Raw genomic sequence first — 18322 nt, 5'->3', positions numbered from 1 at the left:
TCAAAGCATTGTATAAAACAACTGCAGAAAGAAGATAATACACAGATTTCTATTAAAAACACCAGAAATTGTACTGAGTTCTAAAACAATGAAGAACAATGAACAAAGCCTCAAGTTAAAAAGAAAGAAAGAAGAATAAAATGCATTTGTCCAATTTATTTACATTCTAAGTGATTAACAAGAGTTTTGGTTTTTTTTGAATAATCAATTCTTTATAGTTTATGACTGGTTTTATGCAATCATCTAAAAAAGGAGGATCAATAAACTACAGCCCGTGGGCCAAATCACCTGTTTTTGCAAATAAAGTTTTATTAGAATACAGTTGTGCCCATCTGTTCATTGTCTATGGATGCTTTCAGTACAGTGACAGAGCTGAGTAATTTTGACAGAGAACAGAGAGCCTATAGCCTGCAAAATCAACAATATTTACTATCTGGTCCTTTACAAAAAAGTTTGTCAAATTTTTCTTTACAGAGAAAGTTTGTTGACCCTCAAATAAAATATTGAGGTTTGAATTTGTATTTTAAAATGGGATAATGCAAATTCTATACATGTTGATGAAGGTCTTATCTTCTTGGATCTTGGGAGTCATAAAATTAAGGAGAGAAGCCTCTTGAGAAAGAAAAGAATATAATAAAATTTAATTTACATAGGAACTTTTATTCTCCAAACAACAAATCAAGTTAATGAGTTTCTACCCTGATGAGCATTTTAAAGATCTAAGAGTAAAAATATACAGCACTGCACTTGGATAAACAAAAGATCTAAATGATTGTTTCACTGTTTACTTTTAATTAAAGCTGTTTTTTTTTTAAGTGAGACTCATATTTCTTGACTTCAGATTTTCCTTTACAAAAGAGAATGTGTTCACTTTTCTTTTTCATACTACCATGGTTTGTTCTCTTATTCAGTCAGAGATTCACTTTGCTGGAAGAAGGATTGGGTGTTTTGTTTGTTTTGTTTTGTTGTTTAATAGAAAGAGTATAAATGGAAAGAAATTCAACATTTATTTATTGCTGGAATATTCTCGAAGCCCACATCAGAAGCAATAATTTTGAAAGCCAAAGCTCTACTTTTCCAAAAGTAAACCTTTGTTAAGAGAAGGAAGAATGGCCCAAAAAATCAACATAGTCAGCATAATAAATGTATGATCCAAAAAGGAGCAGGGACATTCATGATCCCCACATATTAAATCTGGATCACCCAGGCTGCCATCTGGGGAGGATATTGATTGAGGCATTATGTTGAAGAAGATAAGAGGGACTTGAAATGAGGGGGAAGGATATAGGGAGAATACAGGGAGAGGGGTAGAGTCATCTTTGAGAAGCAGTTACCCTGTGACCACATTAATACCCCCAGACCATCCTTTCCCACAGTGTGGCCTATTTAGCATCATAAGGTGGCCTGAGGATGTCCTGAAAAAAATGTCATGGGTCATATTGTGAAAGTTACATTCTCTCATGATTCAAGATTTGACTTAGCCTGTCTGCATTCCCCTATGTGGCCAGTCTCCTTTAATGTCCAGGACAATCAAAGCTTCCCAAATTTGGGGATCTGAAAGAGACATATAGGGGAGCAGCTCTGCTGCAGCTTCCTGACAATCTGGCTTGACTCTCCACAGACCACATCTACATGGATTGCACATGTGGCAGGATTTGACTGTAGTGCAACCTGAGTCTTGTCAAGATGCCCTGCGGTTTCTCAAGAAGCAACAAGCAGCCTGGCAAAGACACAACAGGTGGCTTCTCCTCCACCTGCCTATCTTATGGGAGATGACTGCAAGGCCATTTCTCATCCACCTCTTCAGTTTCAGTTGAACACAGGACTTTTGATCTTACCGTCTTAGAGTTCAACCACAGCTTTCTGTGCAAGTCCATCCACTTGACAATGGGTAGAATAGAATGACCTACCATCTGTGTCATCTGTTAACTGTCCCCTCTGGTTCAGTGTCACCTGTGGGACAAGGGATGTGGGGAAATGACAGTGTGCTGATCCTGCCTGTGCTCTGCATGAATAATAAACTTCAACTCTTTTTGAGCTCATTGTCTCCCTACTGGAGGAATTTATGGAAGTGTGGTGTGTGAATCTAATAGCTGCAGTCACATGCCATGGCCCTGTCCTCAACCACACTGCTGCTCAAGGACCTCTTGACTGCTTGACAAGGGGAAAGGCCTTTTAGTTCACATTCAAGTAGAGGTGGATAATTATGAAATCAACCCTAAATATACAAGTTACCCCCAAACTAACAGAGTTATACTGGAAATCTTGCAGAGTCAGGTGATCAGGTTTCCTACTAATTTAAAAATGCATTCTGCTGTCATATATAACTAATTAGAACAAATTAAAAAATGTAAATATATAAACAAAACCAGTCTGAGACTAAGGACTGAGTGATGAGTAGAAGTTCTCCTGCTATGAAAGAAATTCTTTTCATCAGGGAGAGCAGACTTTGGAAGGTAAGACTCTGGGAAGAAAAGGAGTTGAGGTTTTTAAAGTCAAAACTCCCTGTTTGGCCCACATTAGAATTGAGGGTTGGTAATTGGCTGGGCTAACTTGCTAGGCATCGGGTAAGGACTGAGTTGGCCATTGGTGGCTGCTGTAGTCAGTGGTCTTCTGCTGCCTTTTTTGTATGTGTGAAGTGCCTCTACAGCACAATGATGCTCAGGGGTCTTTTATCTCTCCAAGTGGGTCACTCCCTAAAGGATTGTACTATCATGTTACCTCTCTCTCCCTTTGCATGAACATCCCCTGTGAGACTGTGGGTCTCCAGTTCCCTTTGGGATAGAAATAAGAAGGTACAACCATTAGAAGGTCAGGCAGTCACATGAGGATTTTTTTAAGTGTTCCAAAAGCACAGGCAACAAAAGCAAAGGTAGACAAATGAGACTAGATCAAACAGAGAGTCTTCTGCACAATAGAGGAAACAACCAACAGAGCAAAAAGAGAACTTCAGAATGGAAGAAAATACTTGGAAAATATTCATCTGAAACAGGATTAATATCTAGAATATATAAGGAACTCAAAAACTCAATAAAAATGAATAGTCCAATTAAAAAATAGGCACATGATCTGAAAAGAAATACTTCTTCCAAGAAGAAATACAAATGACCAATAAATGTGAAAACAATGCTCATAATTATTACATATCAGGGAAAAGTGAATCAAAAGCACAATGAGAGATCATCTCACCTCAGAATGACTATTATGGAAAAGACAATAACAAGTGTTGGTGAAGAAAAGGGAACTCTTATGCATCATTGGTGGAAATATAAATTAAAACAACCATTATAGAGAACAATATGAAGGTTCCTCAAAAAAAAATAGATCTACTGTTTAATCCAGCTTTCCACTTTGGGGTAAATATCCAAAGGAAATGAAATCAACATATCAAAGAGATACTTACACTCTCAGGTTTGTTGTAGCACTATTCATAATACCTAGGATATGGAATCAGTCTAGGTGTCCATTGAGGGATAAATGGATAAAGAAAATGTGATATATAAACACAATGGAATATTATTCAGTCATAAACAATGAAATCCTGTCATTCACATCAAAATGTAATTGGAGAATATAATATTAATAAAATAAGCCCCCAAAAGAAAGACAAACATTGCCTGTTCTCTCATGTGGAAGCTGAAAAAAGTTGATCTGAATATAGAACTGATTACTAGATTCTGAGGAGGGTTGTTATGGTTTAGATGTGGTGTCCTCCAAAAGCTCACGTGTAAGACAATGCAAGTAGGCTTAGAGGAGAAATGATTGGGCTTAATCTAATCAGTGAATTGATCCCTGATGTGATTAACTGAGTGGTAACTGGCGGCAGGTGTGGTGTGGCTGGAGGAAGTGGTTCATTGGAGGCATGGCTATGGAGTATATATATTTGTATCTGGGGAGTGGAGTCTGTCTCTCTGCTTTCTGATCAACATGTGAGCTGATTCCCTCTGCCACACTCTTCCACCATGATGTTCTGCTTCACCTTGAGCCCTGAGGAATAGAGCTGTCATTCTATGGACTAAGACCTCTAAAACCGTGAGCGACTGAATAAACCTTTTTTCCTCTACAATTGTTCTGGTCAGATCTTTTAGTTGCAATAGCAAAAAAGCTCACTAAAACAGGGATGGAGGGAAGAGAAAATGGAGGGAGATTGGATAATGATTACCAAAACACAGTAGCAGTTCTAGTGTTCCATAGCATGGTGGGGTAACGATAGTTCACAATAGCCTGTTATATATTTTATGAAAAACTAGAACAGAGGCTCTTGAGAGAAGGCTCCACAGAAATAATAAGGTGGAAATTCCAATTACCCTATTTGATCAGTACATATAGTATGCAGGTGTTGAACTCTCACACTCTACCCCACGTGCCATTTGTATGTATTAATTAAGAATAATAAAAAAATAGAATGTGTTTTAAAAAATTAAAAATCAAAAAACCAAAGTATATTTCAGAACTTTCATTTCCACAAAACAACAATGACAATAATGGAACAAAAATATTTTTATCCATCTTCTTTTCTTAATCTAGTTTCAAAAATCTATGCAAAAGACATAAATTCAAACTATATTTACCTCAATTTTTAAAATAAGTTGTTATTGGTTTTGAAATTTTGGAAGTTAAGTCTAAACATCCACCTTTTTCTTTTTCTGGTGGGGAGTACTAGTGGAAGGGCAGGAAGGTACTTAATGTGTTTATGTAAGTGGATAAATACGGCCAGAAGAAACAGGTGCAGACATTCCCACCTTGAGTATATAACCATGTTGTAAGGACACGATCTCTTCTCTTACACACACACACACACACACACACACACACACACACACCCGAGAGAGAGAGAGAGAGAGAGAGAGAGAGAGAGAGAGAGAGAGAGAGAGAAGGAATTTATTTTTCAATTTCAGCTTGAAACTCAGTAGCTGTACCTAAGCGATTGATTTGGTGAGTGATTCCAGGGCATGGAGCAGTGAGGCAGGCAGGAAGGGAAGGAAGTTAACAAGAAGCTGATCTCCACTCTGAACAATAGGGACTCATTTAGCATGTCTAAAGGCTCTGTAACACACTGACACACTCAGCCATCCCCCTGAGGAGTAAGAGGATGGAATATATCCACCAACCGCCATTTCTTATAGGTTAAGGATTACTCTTAAAGTGTTATGTTCTCATGTTCTTGGGCTGAGAGGTGCAGGAGATTATGGAGACTCCTAACCTGCACTCTGGGATGTGTAGAGGATTATATAAGTAAAGTAATGATAGATTCTGCTACCAGTAAAAATTCTAGAGAAGAATGGGTAGTAAACTTGTTTAAAGGAGCACTAAAAATGCAAAAGAGACTTTTTAGAGACTCAATTTTAACATCTGAGAAGCCCTTACCCATTCATATTCAGGTACACACGCAATTATTAATGGAATATTTTAGACCAGAACTTGTATCTGAATAAATGGGTGATCAGTGAAATCAAGGACATCAACATAGATGTCAAAGTAGAGGTTCTAGTAGAGGAGACCAACGTCACAGGAAGATCCTCTTGCAGGCCCCATGAATAGATACAGGTGGAATAGTATCAGTAGTTACCAGGGATGGATAGTAGTCTTTGAGCTATAAAGTTCTAGAACAACCAATAGAACATCATGCCCAGGACCCAGTTAGAGGATCCTTGGTGCAAAGTGAGAGCCAGATTAACATGTCTCACCTAATGCTAAATGGGTCAGCTTATCCCAAGGTACACGGCAGACCAAAAGTTGGGGGTAAGTTCACCTGTTTTAACAGGCTGACCTTTCTGTATAAAGAAACTCTGAGGTGTTTCCAGAGTGTGAATCCTGGGTCAGTCTCTTCTCTTCCACTTTCCAACTGGATCATTTAAAGAAAATGGAATATCTCTGTTATTTCCTTCCCTTGCCTGGAAAACAGTCGACTTTTAATAATAGAGCTGTGAATGAGGCAACATATGTAAAATGCTAGAAATAGCAAAAACATGTGGTAAGGGTATAATAAGCAGTAGCTATTACATCAGTAAAAACAGTGGTTATCACCTGGAAGGGCATTGGAACTACTGGCCACCTCTGGGTCTTGACTGGAGCTCCAGAATTTGCATTTCTAACAAGTTTTCAGATGATGCCAATGCTGCTGATCTGAGGACTGCAATTAGAGCACTTCTGAGTTAGAACACAAGTTGTTTATAACTAACAGAGACCTACAATAATAGTGACTTAAAGAAGATAGAAGTTCATTTTTATACATTGGTATACAGGGCAGATGTGGCACTCCTTGAAGTCAGACTATTCTCCAGCTTGTCACCTGCTATCCTAAACTACTGCCTTCATGTACACCGTCATAGGTGGCTCTCCATCATGGTTGAATTCCAGCCAGTAGGATAGGGAAATTGGGGTGAGGGAAAGGGGAATAGTCTTTCTCTTCAGAGACCAACCAATAATCTGGTAGGTTTTTAGGAGAAAACTGGTAATGCATGCAGTTGAAGTAACCAACAGTAGCAGAGAAAATTTTCATTACACCAGTACAAGTGGGCAGTCAGCGAGGCTAACATGTATACATGCATGCCTCACAAGTATATATGCACAAAGCTTAAATAAAAATATTTATATCTAATTATCCAGGAAAGTGAAAGCCACATGCCCAGCTCTTTAAAAGACAGGGAATATTCTATTATTATTATGAGAGAGGAAGAATGGAGAATGGATATTTATATGTACCTAGGACTCTGCCACAGCTGCAGAATGGCTTCTGTTTGAACAATCACAAAAGAATTTTCTATGAATAGCAGGATACAAATATTGGATTTCATGTTCCCTCCAAATATGAGCATGGATTGTTTTAATTTATCTTTTCTCCATTTAAAGGAATCATTTGATTCATTCTCAAAGGAAGAAGGATTATTTCCTGGGCAGAATACAATCATTTCTCTTTCTACTCTAATAATTGGAATTCTCATCTGGTTTCTCCCAGCTGGACCATCAAGAAATATTATCAGAGAAAACAGGAAATAGAGCTATTGTGAGAGAAGGTCAAAGGGGATGAGGCCAGGAGGCTAGTTAGCTAGGAAAGCAGAAGGAGGTTGAAATTAAAATCTAGGGTCATAGGTAGGAAAAAATATTTCAATGGGAGCAGGGCTGCCATACTGCAGGTATTCTGTAATTTGGCTGAGAAAACCAACAAAAAGGTCAAAGCTGGAATCCATGAAGGTGGGTCACATCACAGCCCTTGATAGCCCATCCTTTTCTTCCTTAGGAACTTTATGTTGCCTTCATCTAGGCCCTGAGTGACTAGTGTCCATGGGCCTCACTGATTACCAACTTGTACTGGCGAAGGCATGGAAATCTCCTCTGCTACTGTTGGTCATTCCAAGTGTGTAATGTATCAGTTTTCCTCAAAAAACTTACCAGATTATTGGAGACTCCTAGATACTTGAAGTCTCAGAGGGAAGCATTCTGCACTTGAGGACGGAAATGAGCTTGCTCAAATCCTTTAGGTAGTAAAGAGAGGAAACCCACATTCTATGGGCCAAAAGCTACAAAAGAAACAAAGAACTTGACAGCTTTTACAATGTAAAATGAATAACTTCTGAATATTAAAAAGTAAATACACTTCATAAAGTTTAAAGATCTTTCCCAATCTGACTTGATGATTCCATGATATATTGAGATAGCTAAGGATGATAAGATATGTAATCTAACAAATAGTATTGATCACACTGGTCCCAAGCCCTCAATCTCATCACAAACTTTCACTCTAAAAAGATATACTAGGGCAAGAAAAAAAGAGTTCTTCAATTTCCAAAAACATTCTTTTAATTCCTGGATGATTTTATTACAATATACCTAACTGTTAAGAGGGAGCAAGGACAGGGAGAGGGGGAAAAAAGGACCCGTGTGCTGATGCTGAGTTCCTCATGACGGGTCAGACCTGAAGAATAGTCCACTGAAGACCATCCTCAGATAGGAGATGAGGGAATAAAGACTAGAGAAGGAAATTCATTTACTGTTGATAAGACCATTATTCAAGCCCATCTGATTCCAGAGCAGATACACTATAACAAGCTTCCTGTACAGAAAGATACACCAAAAACTGGAGAAGATCCTAGATATGAAAATGTCCTTTAGGATTCATGTCATAAAATATGGTTGATTTTTGAGAAAATTGTGATGTAAGACAAAGCACATTTTCCAGTAATGTTCTCATCATTAGTGATTTCCTGCTCATCCATTGCTGATGAATACATACAAATGTGCATTGCATGGCGGTACAGAACACAGGAGGTGCCAAGCCAGTCTGCCTCTGTTTAACCCTAGCTTGACTGCATGTGATCTCTTTGTGTCCCAGTCTTTTCATCAGTAAAATTGGTTATGATAATAATACCTACCTGATAGAGTTTTGTGAAAATTAGATGAGTTTATAATAGGAGGCAGTATTGGGGTAATTGGAAAATTTTGAATAGGCATGCATATTTTAAAATATTGACAGTTGTGGTGGTGCACACCTATAATCCCAGAAACTCAGGAGATGGACGCAAAAGGACTGCAAGTCGAGGTTAGTCTCAGCAACTTAGCAAGACTTTCAGCAACTTAGGCCCTGTCTGAAAATAAAAATTAAAAATGACTGGGGATGTATCTCAGTGGTGAAGTGGCCGAGTTCAATCCCTAGCATCAAAAAAATGCATGAATATAATCTAATATATAATATTACATATTATCACATACTATATGATGTTTATATAGTACATATTATGTAATAGTATATGATATACGGCATCAGATATCATTATGATATATTACATATAATAATATAAAATATATATTATAATTATTATAAAATATATAATATAATTGTGGTATATAATTAGATGACATAATAATATATAATCTAAAATAATATTATATATAATTTTATGTAAATATTATATTTGGTTAAATGATTATATTATATTCATATATTATTGTATAATATATAATACATAATATAGTGATATCATATATAATTTTATAATGATGTATAATAAAATATATCATGGGCTGGGGATGTGGCTCAAGCGTTAGCGCGCTCCCCTGGCATACGCGGGGCACTGGGTTCGATCCTCAGCACCACATAAAAATAAAAAAATAAAGATGTTGTGTCCACTGAAAACTAAAAAATAAATATTTAAAAAATTCTGTCTCTCTTTAAAAAAATATATCATATGTAATCATGATATATTTTATAATTACCATAATGCATTCTATTACAATATATAATTATATAAGTATTATATATAGTATCATATATGTGTGTACCTAAGTATATATATTTTATATATGAATATATATTGTCAGAGTTGCCAGATTTAACAAATATAAATACAGGCTATCTAGTTAAATTTGGATTTATATAGTATAAATCTCCATATATGTGTGTGTATATATATATAATAACAAATATAATAAATATAGAATGTGTAGTTAAATTTGAATGTCTAGCTAAATTTATAGTACATATATGTGTCTATGTTAAATTTCTTGAGAATGAGAATGAAACTGGTATTGTGGCTATGTTGGAGAATTCTTTGTTCTTACATCAAATTCTGAAGTATTTAGGGATAAAGCATCATAACATCTGCAACCTCTTCTTTGATGGTTTGGCAAAGATGTGTACGCACAAACCACACACAATGAGGCACAAAGAATGCAGAACACAGAGGTGGCAAAGCATTAACCACTCGTAGTCTAAGTGAAAGGTAGAATAATGATGCTTATGTACTGACTATTCTTCCAACTCTTCCAAATGCCTCATATTTCTTAAAATAATGTTAGAGGCAATGAGTAGGTGATGCATATAACACATTAACACTGGTAGCTATCAAACAGAAATCATTCTGAGGATAAGGTTCTTTATTTATTTATGTGCGTGCGTGCGTGCGTGTGTGTGTGTGTGTGTTGTTTCAATGTCTAAACACTGTCTGGACTCTATAGATGTCCTTACATCTTGTATTGAATAAATTAAAGGTGAATTAATTATTGTTCTTTTTACTTCTTCTGACTATTTTTTTTTTTACTACACACATTTGAAATTTGCTTTCAGGCTTATGTTAAAGGTGTAAATTAATGCTAAGCCTTTGTACATCAGCTATGTGTGTGTGTGTGTGTCTGTGTCTGTGTCCATGTGTTTAAAAATTTTTCCCTATCCACCTCCTATCCCAGATAAAATCAAATAGTGCAAGGTTAAGGTTGCCAGAAAAAAACACAAGATATCCAAAGTTGAATATTAGATAGTGGATCATTTTTTTAGTTTAAGTATATCCCAAATATTTCACAGAGGCTAAATATTTGCAGGACATACTCATACTAAAAATTATTCATTGTTTATCTGTTTATTGTTCAAATTTAACTAGACATTCTATATTTGTTAAATCTGGCAACCCTAAGAAAAGTCATTCATTAACCTAATGCCTATCGCTGACCCTGCCCACAAGCATGGTAAAATTTTAGTTATGCCAATTTATTCAAATGTTTACAGTTCCTTCTAGTTTTAAACCATTTTGGAAATAAACTTTCCTCCTTTAGCTGAATTGTTCCTTATTTAATCTTTATGCATTCTGAATCCCTCATTTTTCTTCTTTATTACAACATACTTTAAGGATTGCATTTTATTTGTGATAGAACTCATAGAATATACATATAGATCACATAAAAAGTACATGAGAATGATATTTGAAGTTAATATACAGTGTTAGGTAGTGTGATTAAGAACTACACATTTATTGAATACAGTGCCGTTAATCTCAATGGATCCCTTCTTAGAAGCACTTCTTGTACAAAGAATATATTTAGGCAGTTAGCAATAGTGCAAACAGGTTACAAACAGTATATATAGGGCTACATCCTCAAAACATTCCATCTAATTCCATCTCAGGGATTGGTGTACTGCTTGATAAATGGCTTTGATTTACAACAACCTTTCAGTAACATCAGAGAAAAGCAACAAGAAACCCATTCCTCACAGAAGCAATTACAGAAAATCACTTTGGAACTGTATTACCATTCCACATTGTAAGATGCCCATTTGTTATATAGCACCGTCCTGAGTTGAACTTTAAAAATGGCAGCCAGATGCAGAACGAAAATGGATGAATTCATCCCAGGCTGAGCCTTCACTGATGGTAATAGTAATTCTGACTATCATAGCCACCGTAACCCTGCCCCTTATAGTAGCTGTACTCATCCTCGTAGGCTCTGTAGGTGTCCCCACGAGGCTCACCATTCTCATTGTCATAGACTTCATAGTCATGGCCATATTCATTGGTGCCCATTTGCTCGTACTCCCCCTCATATTCAACAGTGGTGGTTCTTCCAAATGGCGGGGAGGTGGTCACATAGACCTCCGGTGGTGGGGTTGTGGGTTGAAACCCACCATTTTGAGGTGTTGTTGTCTTGTAGCCGCCATTGTTCTGCTGTGTGGTTCCTCTGACATTGGCCCTGGTGACACTTTCTTGCCCACCTTCCTCTTCCCTGTTGTCTCCCCCACTGCTGCCGTTGCCATTTTCTACCTCTGTGCTGTTGGTGCTGGTTCCATTTATGCCCTGCTCATTTTCATCCACTTCTGCTTCGTTTTCTTCATTTTCTTCTTCTTCCTCCTCTTCTTCATCACTTTCCTTCTTCTTTGTAGCTTTGTTTCCTATATCGCCAACCTGAAAGGAAAGGTTTGAAAGAATCCAAATATAGCTGTAAAAATTTTAAAGGTAAGTCCATGCCTTCATCCAACACAATATTCTGTTCTGACAGCCTTGGAACAGATGACATTTTTTAATTGAGGCCAATTTAACTTACAAAAAGAATTGGAGGGGACTTTAAAAATTCAAAATAAGTAGCTTTGTGATGGTTTCATAAGGACAAAATGTTCCTGACAGGCCTTCTCTTGGGGAGATATTTCCAAAAGCTTTGCTATTCACTTTCTCTGTCTTGGAATACCCTCCTCTGAAATTCAATGGCACCTCTCAGGATTTTTATCCATTTTTTGATGCTTATCCTTAATCTTTCTTTATAATGTAAAAGGAGCAGTGTAATAACACCAGCAGAATTTGCCTGGGAGAAGATCTTTCCTTATTTGTACAAAAGGAAATTTTATTTGTCCTTGATTCTTCGGTGAGTGAACAAAGATAGTATAAAACATTGTGTGTGTAGTGTTGGGCTTACCTTAGATTGCAGCAAAAACATAATAGCAGACTTAACAATTGGGAAGAATTATTACCTTCTTTGGAAGCTGGATTGCAGCTAAGCCCATGTTCCCTGTTCCAGGTGTAACCTCTTCCCCATAGTCAGGTGTTGTAGCAGAAAGTGTGGTGTTCTCAGCCTCAGATTCCTCATCTTCATTTCCATTAGAATCTTCATTATTTTCTTCTTCATTGGAAGTCTCCTAGTGAAAATATTCATAGTTAGAATAATTATTGTAGCTGGAAGATAGCGCTTGCACTCCCTCTCTCTCTTCCTCCCTCTCTTTCTCCCTCTCCACCCCACCTCTCTCTCATGTGAGAGAACATGTGCCCAAGTACTTTCCTCTTTCCTCATGTGAATATAATTCCTGGGGGCTATATTTAACCTAAATTGCTGATGAAATTTTAGGTAAGAAATGAGCAAAAAAGCATTTTCCATTCTCTTCAGGATGGAAGATCCCAGTTATATTTATTCACACACTTTTCCATTATTACTTTTAAAGAATGATCTTCAGAGCACTTATTCCTCTTAAGTTTCAAATCTAAACTATCAAATATTTACTGGGCACCATATATTTATGAAACTATGGTAGTATGAGGAGATACAAAAGAAGGCACAGCATAGGTCTTCACCCAAGCCTTATTCTAGTCTAAGGGCCATCGAGTCAAGATGGTTTGGTGGATAAGATCTGGAAGGATCACAAATATTCAGAGGTGGTTGACAAAATGTTGACTGTGCATGGGTTCATCAGACCCCCAAAGGACACCTAATCTTTCTTTCTCTGTCCTCAACCATCAGCACAACAAATGAAGAATCACTGCTAAAATGTGTGTAATCTGAGAAGTCTAGTGTAAAGGTAGTTTTACAATCACTGAACATCAAGTAAATGAAGTTAAATGCATAACGCTAGCTCAGTTCTTATAAAGATTGCTTGTGGAACTCAAGGCAAAATTTTGTGGGATTTAGTAGGTAGTATTTTCCTGGTACTGCTTTGGCATTCCTGTAAACTCTACTTTCAAGCTATTAGTGTAATTATGGTACAGGGAATGTTACTTAAAAAACTAAAACCAAACTAATGATTTGCACCTTTTCAAGTTCCCACACCATTTTGTCTTCGGCACTTATACAAGATCTATTTTTGACAGTCATTGTCTATTCATAAAAGCCACCTAAGAATCCCTGAATTTAGAAGGTTCCCAAACTCCTGGACAACTATAATTGACTATCCAGGAAAGTGCAGCCTAATTTGTATGTTTCCTTAGTTTCTGTTATAAATATGATGCCACAATTTCCAAGGCATGTAGATGAATTTTAGCCATGGTCTACACTAATTCATAGAACTATATAGGAAGGTATTTGTTCATCTTGATTATTTTCATTTCCATAAGAACATGAATTTTGTTACTAGGGAAAAAATGTGAAATTCCATTTAAAAAAGAATCCTATTCTGTACATTATGAAAGGCAGATGAGTCACAATACCACTCTTAAAGAATTGGCTTTTACATGCCACACAACTAGGAAACTGAATTTCTGAAGTTTATTCCTTAAAACAAACATTGCACTGAGCGTAGAATTATTTACTTGTCATGAACCATCATGCTTTTTTTTATTCACCTGAATGTAAATACTAACTTCTGTTTCTTTTTAACAGATTTTATACTTTTTCACTGAAAATGGAGACAATTTTGTTTTTGTGTACCACTTAGAGGTAGCTTTAACCCCAAACTGCAACAGTGTTTTAAACAGGTTATTTTAGTTGGTGCTAATTAAATAACATTTCACTTGTCCAAAATAGGAGATGTCGGCAGTTGGTAAAGTGGTGATGGCTATTTGCTAAGTCTGGATTACAGTAGACTAGTTTTCTATTTGTTTTTTTTTTTTTGTGTGTGTGTGTGTGTGTGTTGCCTGATGTTTTGTGAAAAGATTGAAAAATTTCTTACCTCCTCTTCCTCCTCCTCATCTGAACTATCACCATCTCCATTTTCTTCAGAAGAGTCACTACTTCCCTAAAATGTATAGATTGTATATATATAATGTGTTTACAAATATATTCACAGCAATTAAAATTTTCTACTGATTGAAATAAAATAAAACACACATACATAGTTACATAAACTGATTAGTATTACCAGCCTGATTGGTTTATTTACTTAGAACAGGTTTCATATGCTTGTGAGAAAGATATTAGGATATTGAATTAGAAATAAAATAAGGCTAAAAACAAAGAGGCATTTATAATGATCAAGATGTGGAATAAAAAAAAGATGTGAAATACCCCATTTTCAATCCTCAAAGCATTGACAATATGTCAAAATATGTTGTATATAAAAACTGTAACAACAAATCATTGAATTGTCTAATTCTGAAAGAATGAAGGAATTATTAGTCCCAATTTTTAAAACTTTATTAAAAAAGAGTCAGAAGCCTCCAAAATCTATAACTTCCCCCAATCTATTAAGGAAGATTTTGGACTAAGATTGTAATTTTTAAAAAAATATAAATGAAATGATAATTCGCTTTTATAAAATATAAGTTGTTATTAAATGATTCTCTTAAATGATGAGCTCTCTTGGTGAATTTAAATTATAGTTTGATTTTAAATATTAAATCTACACAATCTAAAGCTAATTTTTAATTTTTTTAAATAAAGTTATATATGGGAGATAAAAATATAAGAGAAAAATTTACTCATTTACTCATTGAGTGCCATCCCTCTAATAACCTTAATATTAAATTAGGTTAAATTAAACCAAGGATTCTATATATAAAAATACAAGTTAATGAGTTGCACTTCAGTGTGTATTATGTGTGATATTGGGGACCAACTCAGGGGCCTTACCCAGTTATCCTAACACTGAAACATATCCAATCCCAAACTTGACTATCTTTTGAGAGGAAATCTAAATCTAAATGTTTGTTGTCAGAACCTTCAAAGTAGTAGAGGAGATTTTCCACTTTTCAACCAAAGATAACCCCAACTGTATTTTCTTCCTTTCTATAGGTACCTTTACTGGCACCAGATATCACAAGAATACCTGGCTTCAGATTCTGTCATTTCCTGCCCTAAAAATTCTATCTTTGATTCTGATGACTCAGTTAAATATCCTGAACTTAGAATATGGTGGCAGAAGGACCTCTCACGTCTGGTTAGAAATCAGATGACAGAAAACACTCATGTCCTTGTCCCACTTAGGGCTGTTCCTGTTGACCTCATTCTTCAGACAGCCATTCATCCATCCAAGGAAACGAATGCTTGTCCCTCTGAGTCAAGAATAACTTCAGGTGGATAAGAGAATAATTAGACCTGCCCTTCCACTGCCATGACCTTAAAGGTTGTGCCTTTCCCAGCCCAGATAGCGAATACAGTTTATTATTTATTGAAACTATTTCTATTTAGTTAAATTAAATATAGAGGACAGTATATTTACACAATAAGAGCTGTTTTTCTCAGTTTGAGTGTTTCAGCCATTTTACAGGCTTTCTTGCCTCTAGCTTTCTCCCTACCTTAACATCAATCACTCTTCAATTAGTGTCTGCAGTGAGAACAACTTAAAAGCTATTTGGAGTGCCTTGAAGCTTTGACATTTGCTTTTTTCCTTTTCTTTCATTTATGCCTCATTTCTAATTTGTCACTAGGTCCTACTGATTCTTTCAGAAGTGTTTCATGTATTTACATAGATATGTGAAAGATATACAGGTATATGAAAGTCATCTTTAATGAAAGAATTCTGAAAACCTACAATACTTCCATCTTAGCTGAATCCGATAAAAATGAAATGAGCTTCTTGCCACCTAAAAGTTCACACATTAATCAAATACCATTTGAATAATAAAAATATTTTTTTCAATTGAAGCAGCTTAGAATAGGAAGCTTATTTATACTTCTGTAAATACAGCCTGGCAATTATGTAAGCTATAATACACTTCAGATGGTTTTGTAATCTAAATGATATATTTCATGTAAGTTGGTATTTTAGAAATGATTGCATATCAACACGTATTTATTTGAATAAACCTGAATTTCAAAGCCAATACAGGTTAGTGCATTCTAGGGTAATAATTTTTTACATTAAATGCCTACCTACCTTAATATACTTAAATGAAAACAAACTAATTAGAATAAGTCATAAATACTAGGTCAGACAGAGTGAGAAATATATTGTTTATTTTGAAGCAGTTGTCTTACAGTTCTACAATAGATGAGCCAGACCTATCTGCATATAATTTGAGAAAAATTTATATGTTAAGATCTATAGTTTGGGATCTATCAAGAATGAAAACTGTAACTTTCTCCAATATCATTTCCCTATGGACATTTGAGTTTGACCACACAACTATATCTATAAAAATATCCAGGTAAGAACACATATATCTAACTATCAGATACTTCAGAAAAGTTGAGGAACTAGTCAAAAACTTGAATTTATTGTCTTTATTTAGTTTCAGAAAGAGAATAAACTTCCAAATGGGCACTGTTTGTTTCTGGGCCTGAGGTGAACCAAAGAATGGAAGACAATTCTGAAAACCCACAACTCTTGTATCATTTATGTTCATATTTCTGTGGCCACACAAATTCCACATAATTATGATGGTGCTAGAAATATTTTAAGATGATCATTTCCTACCATTGTATGAGTTGGAGATGGGTTAACCCAACACATGGTAAGATGCAATGCCAAGCCACTGTGCTGACCCATCGTTTTAGCATCCTAACTGCTGTTAGTATCCCAGGAGTCTTGGGTTAAATGGCACAAAATTGGTGCTCTGAACCCAAACTGCATAGTAATAAAAATAGTGCAATTGTGGTTTGTTGCATATTAAAATCAACACCACACCCACCAGTTTTCAAAGGCCCTTTCACAGGTAACCCAGCTAAAATGGAAACCCTTATTTTTAGTTTTATTTATTTTTCATTTTTGTTTACAAATTTTAGGGATATTTTGTTTGTCTCACAAGGTTTTTACTGCACTTCATGAATTTCTCTCTTTCCTCTGCAGTTCTCAGGCAAACACTTCCATTATAATCATGCTCCAAAGTACGATATATGATCCTGGTCACCTCCACAGGTTAAACATTCAGAAAGTCTGCAGCAATTACCAATGATTATCAAGATATTTTTTAAGGCCTTTGCTGTTCATCAAGTCAAGTTTTTCTCTACCAATTGACTTAATTATGAGCTATAAAGCAATTATATTGCATATTGAATCAACTATAATGACAATTAGTGAAATTACCACTGGCTTAATGGTCAATGATTGATAAAATTATCCATTTTTGTCAGCATGTTAGACAAAATGCCTTAAATCAATGTGCCAAGGTGTTTGTTTTATTGTGCCAATCTGAAATGGGCCCAAATGACTTTACTCTGTGTGTGCATATCTACACTTCAAAAGAAGGCTTGGAGTTAAGCTTTATTATGTTAAAAAATAAACTTTCTGTAGTAAATGGCTTACTTTCATTGAGAGTCGAATTGAGGTGTTAAAATATTAAATTTGATCCCCTTTAAATTACAAGGGATGAAAATGAAAATTAACTCATATACTTACCTGAACTGGAAATCGTTTTAGAGGGGGATAAAAGTAGGCGTGTTTGTAAAGGTAATATCGTGGCCTGAACTTAAAGACCTGCACAAACAAAATAAATATTATATTTACATTTAGTGTGCAATAAATCTACAGTAAGTGTAGATTGAGGATGTATATTTAAGTTAATTACCCCATTTTCTTCAGAATCTTCTAATTTGATCCTTCGATGCAAATTTTTCATCTGTTTAAAAGAACATTTAATTATTACATTCCCTTTATTATACATGAAAAGACAAACTTGAAAAAGATACACGTTTTTAATAAATAACTTACTGATAAAGCACAGGCCATTCCCAAAAGGCTGAGTAAAATTAAAGCAGTCTTCATTTTGGCAATTACTTCTGGAATTAATGAAGCAATGTGGTTAATAAACATAAACACTAACTGCATAACTTTTTTACTCATACTCAAAGATGAAGTATTGATTTTCTCTCATTTCTGTATGATTATCAATTGGAACAATTAAACCCAAGTTTCTAGAAACTTAGGGATGTAGCTCAGCAATAAGGTGCTTGTCTAGCATACCCAACCCCTGGGTTTGAT

At 35.5% G+C, this 18322-nt stretch overlaps 1 protein-coding gene across 1 annotated transcript; it reads right to left on the bottom strand.

The window, feature by feature from the left end:
* Window positions 1-11132: 11132 nt before the first annotated feature.
* On the bottom strand, window positions 11133-18106 carry Ibsp (integrin binding sialoprotein). The gene is made up of 6 exons (XM_026379638.1): window positions 18053-18106; window positions 17910-17960; window positions 17741-17818; window positions 14135-14200; window positions 12230-12394; window positions 11133-11669 (listed from the first exon to the last, which is right to left on the bottom strand). Exons 1-6 carry the CDS (start codon window positions 18104-18106, stop codon window positions 11133-11135), a joined length of 951 nt encoding a protein of 316 aa, XP_026235423.1.
* Between the last annotated feature and the right edge of the window lie 216 nt (window positions 18107-18322).

This window comes from Urocitellus parryii, chromosome 10, assembly GCF_045843805.1.
Source record: "Urocitellus parryii isolate mUroPar1 chromosome 10, mUroPar1.hap1, whole genome shotgun sequence".
Lineage (NCBI taxonomy): Eukaryota > Metazoa > Chordata > Mammalia > Rodentia > Sciuridae > Urocitellus > Urocitellus parryii.
Note: the sequence above shows the minus strand (reverse complement) of the source record. Positions and strands in the feature narration are given on the sequence as shown.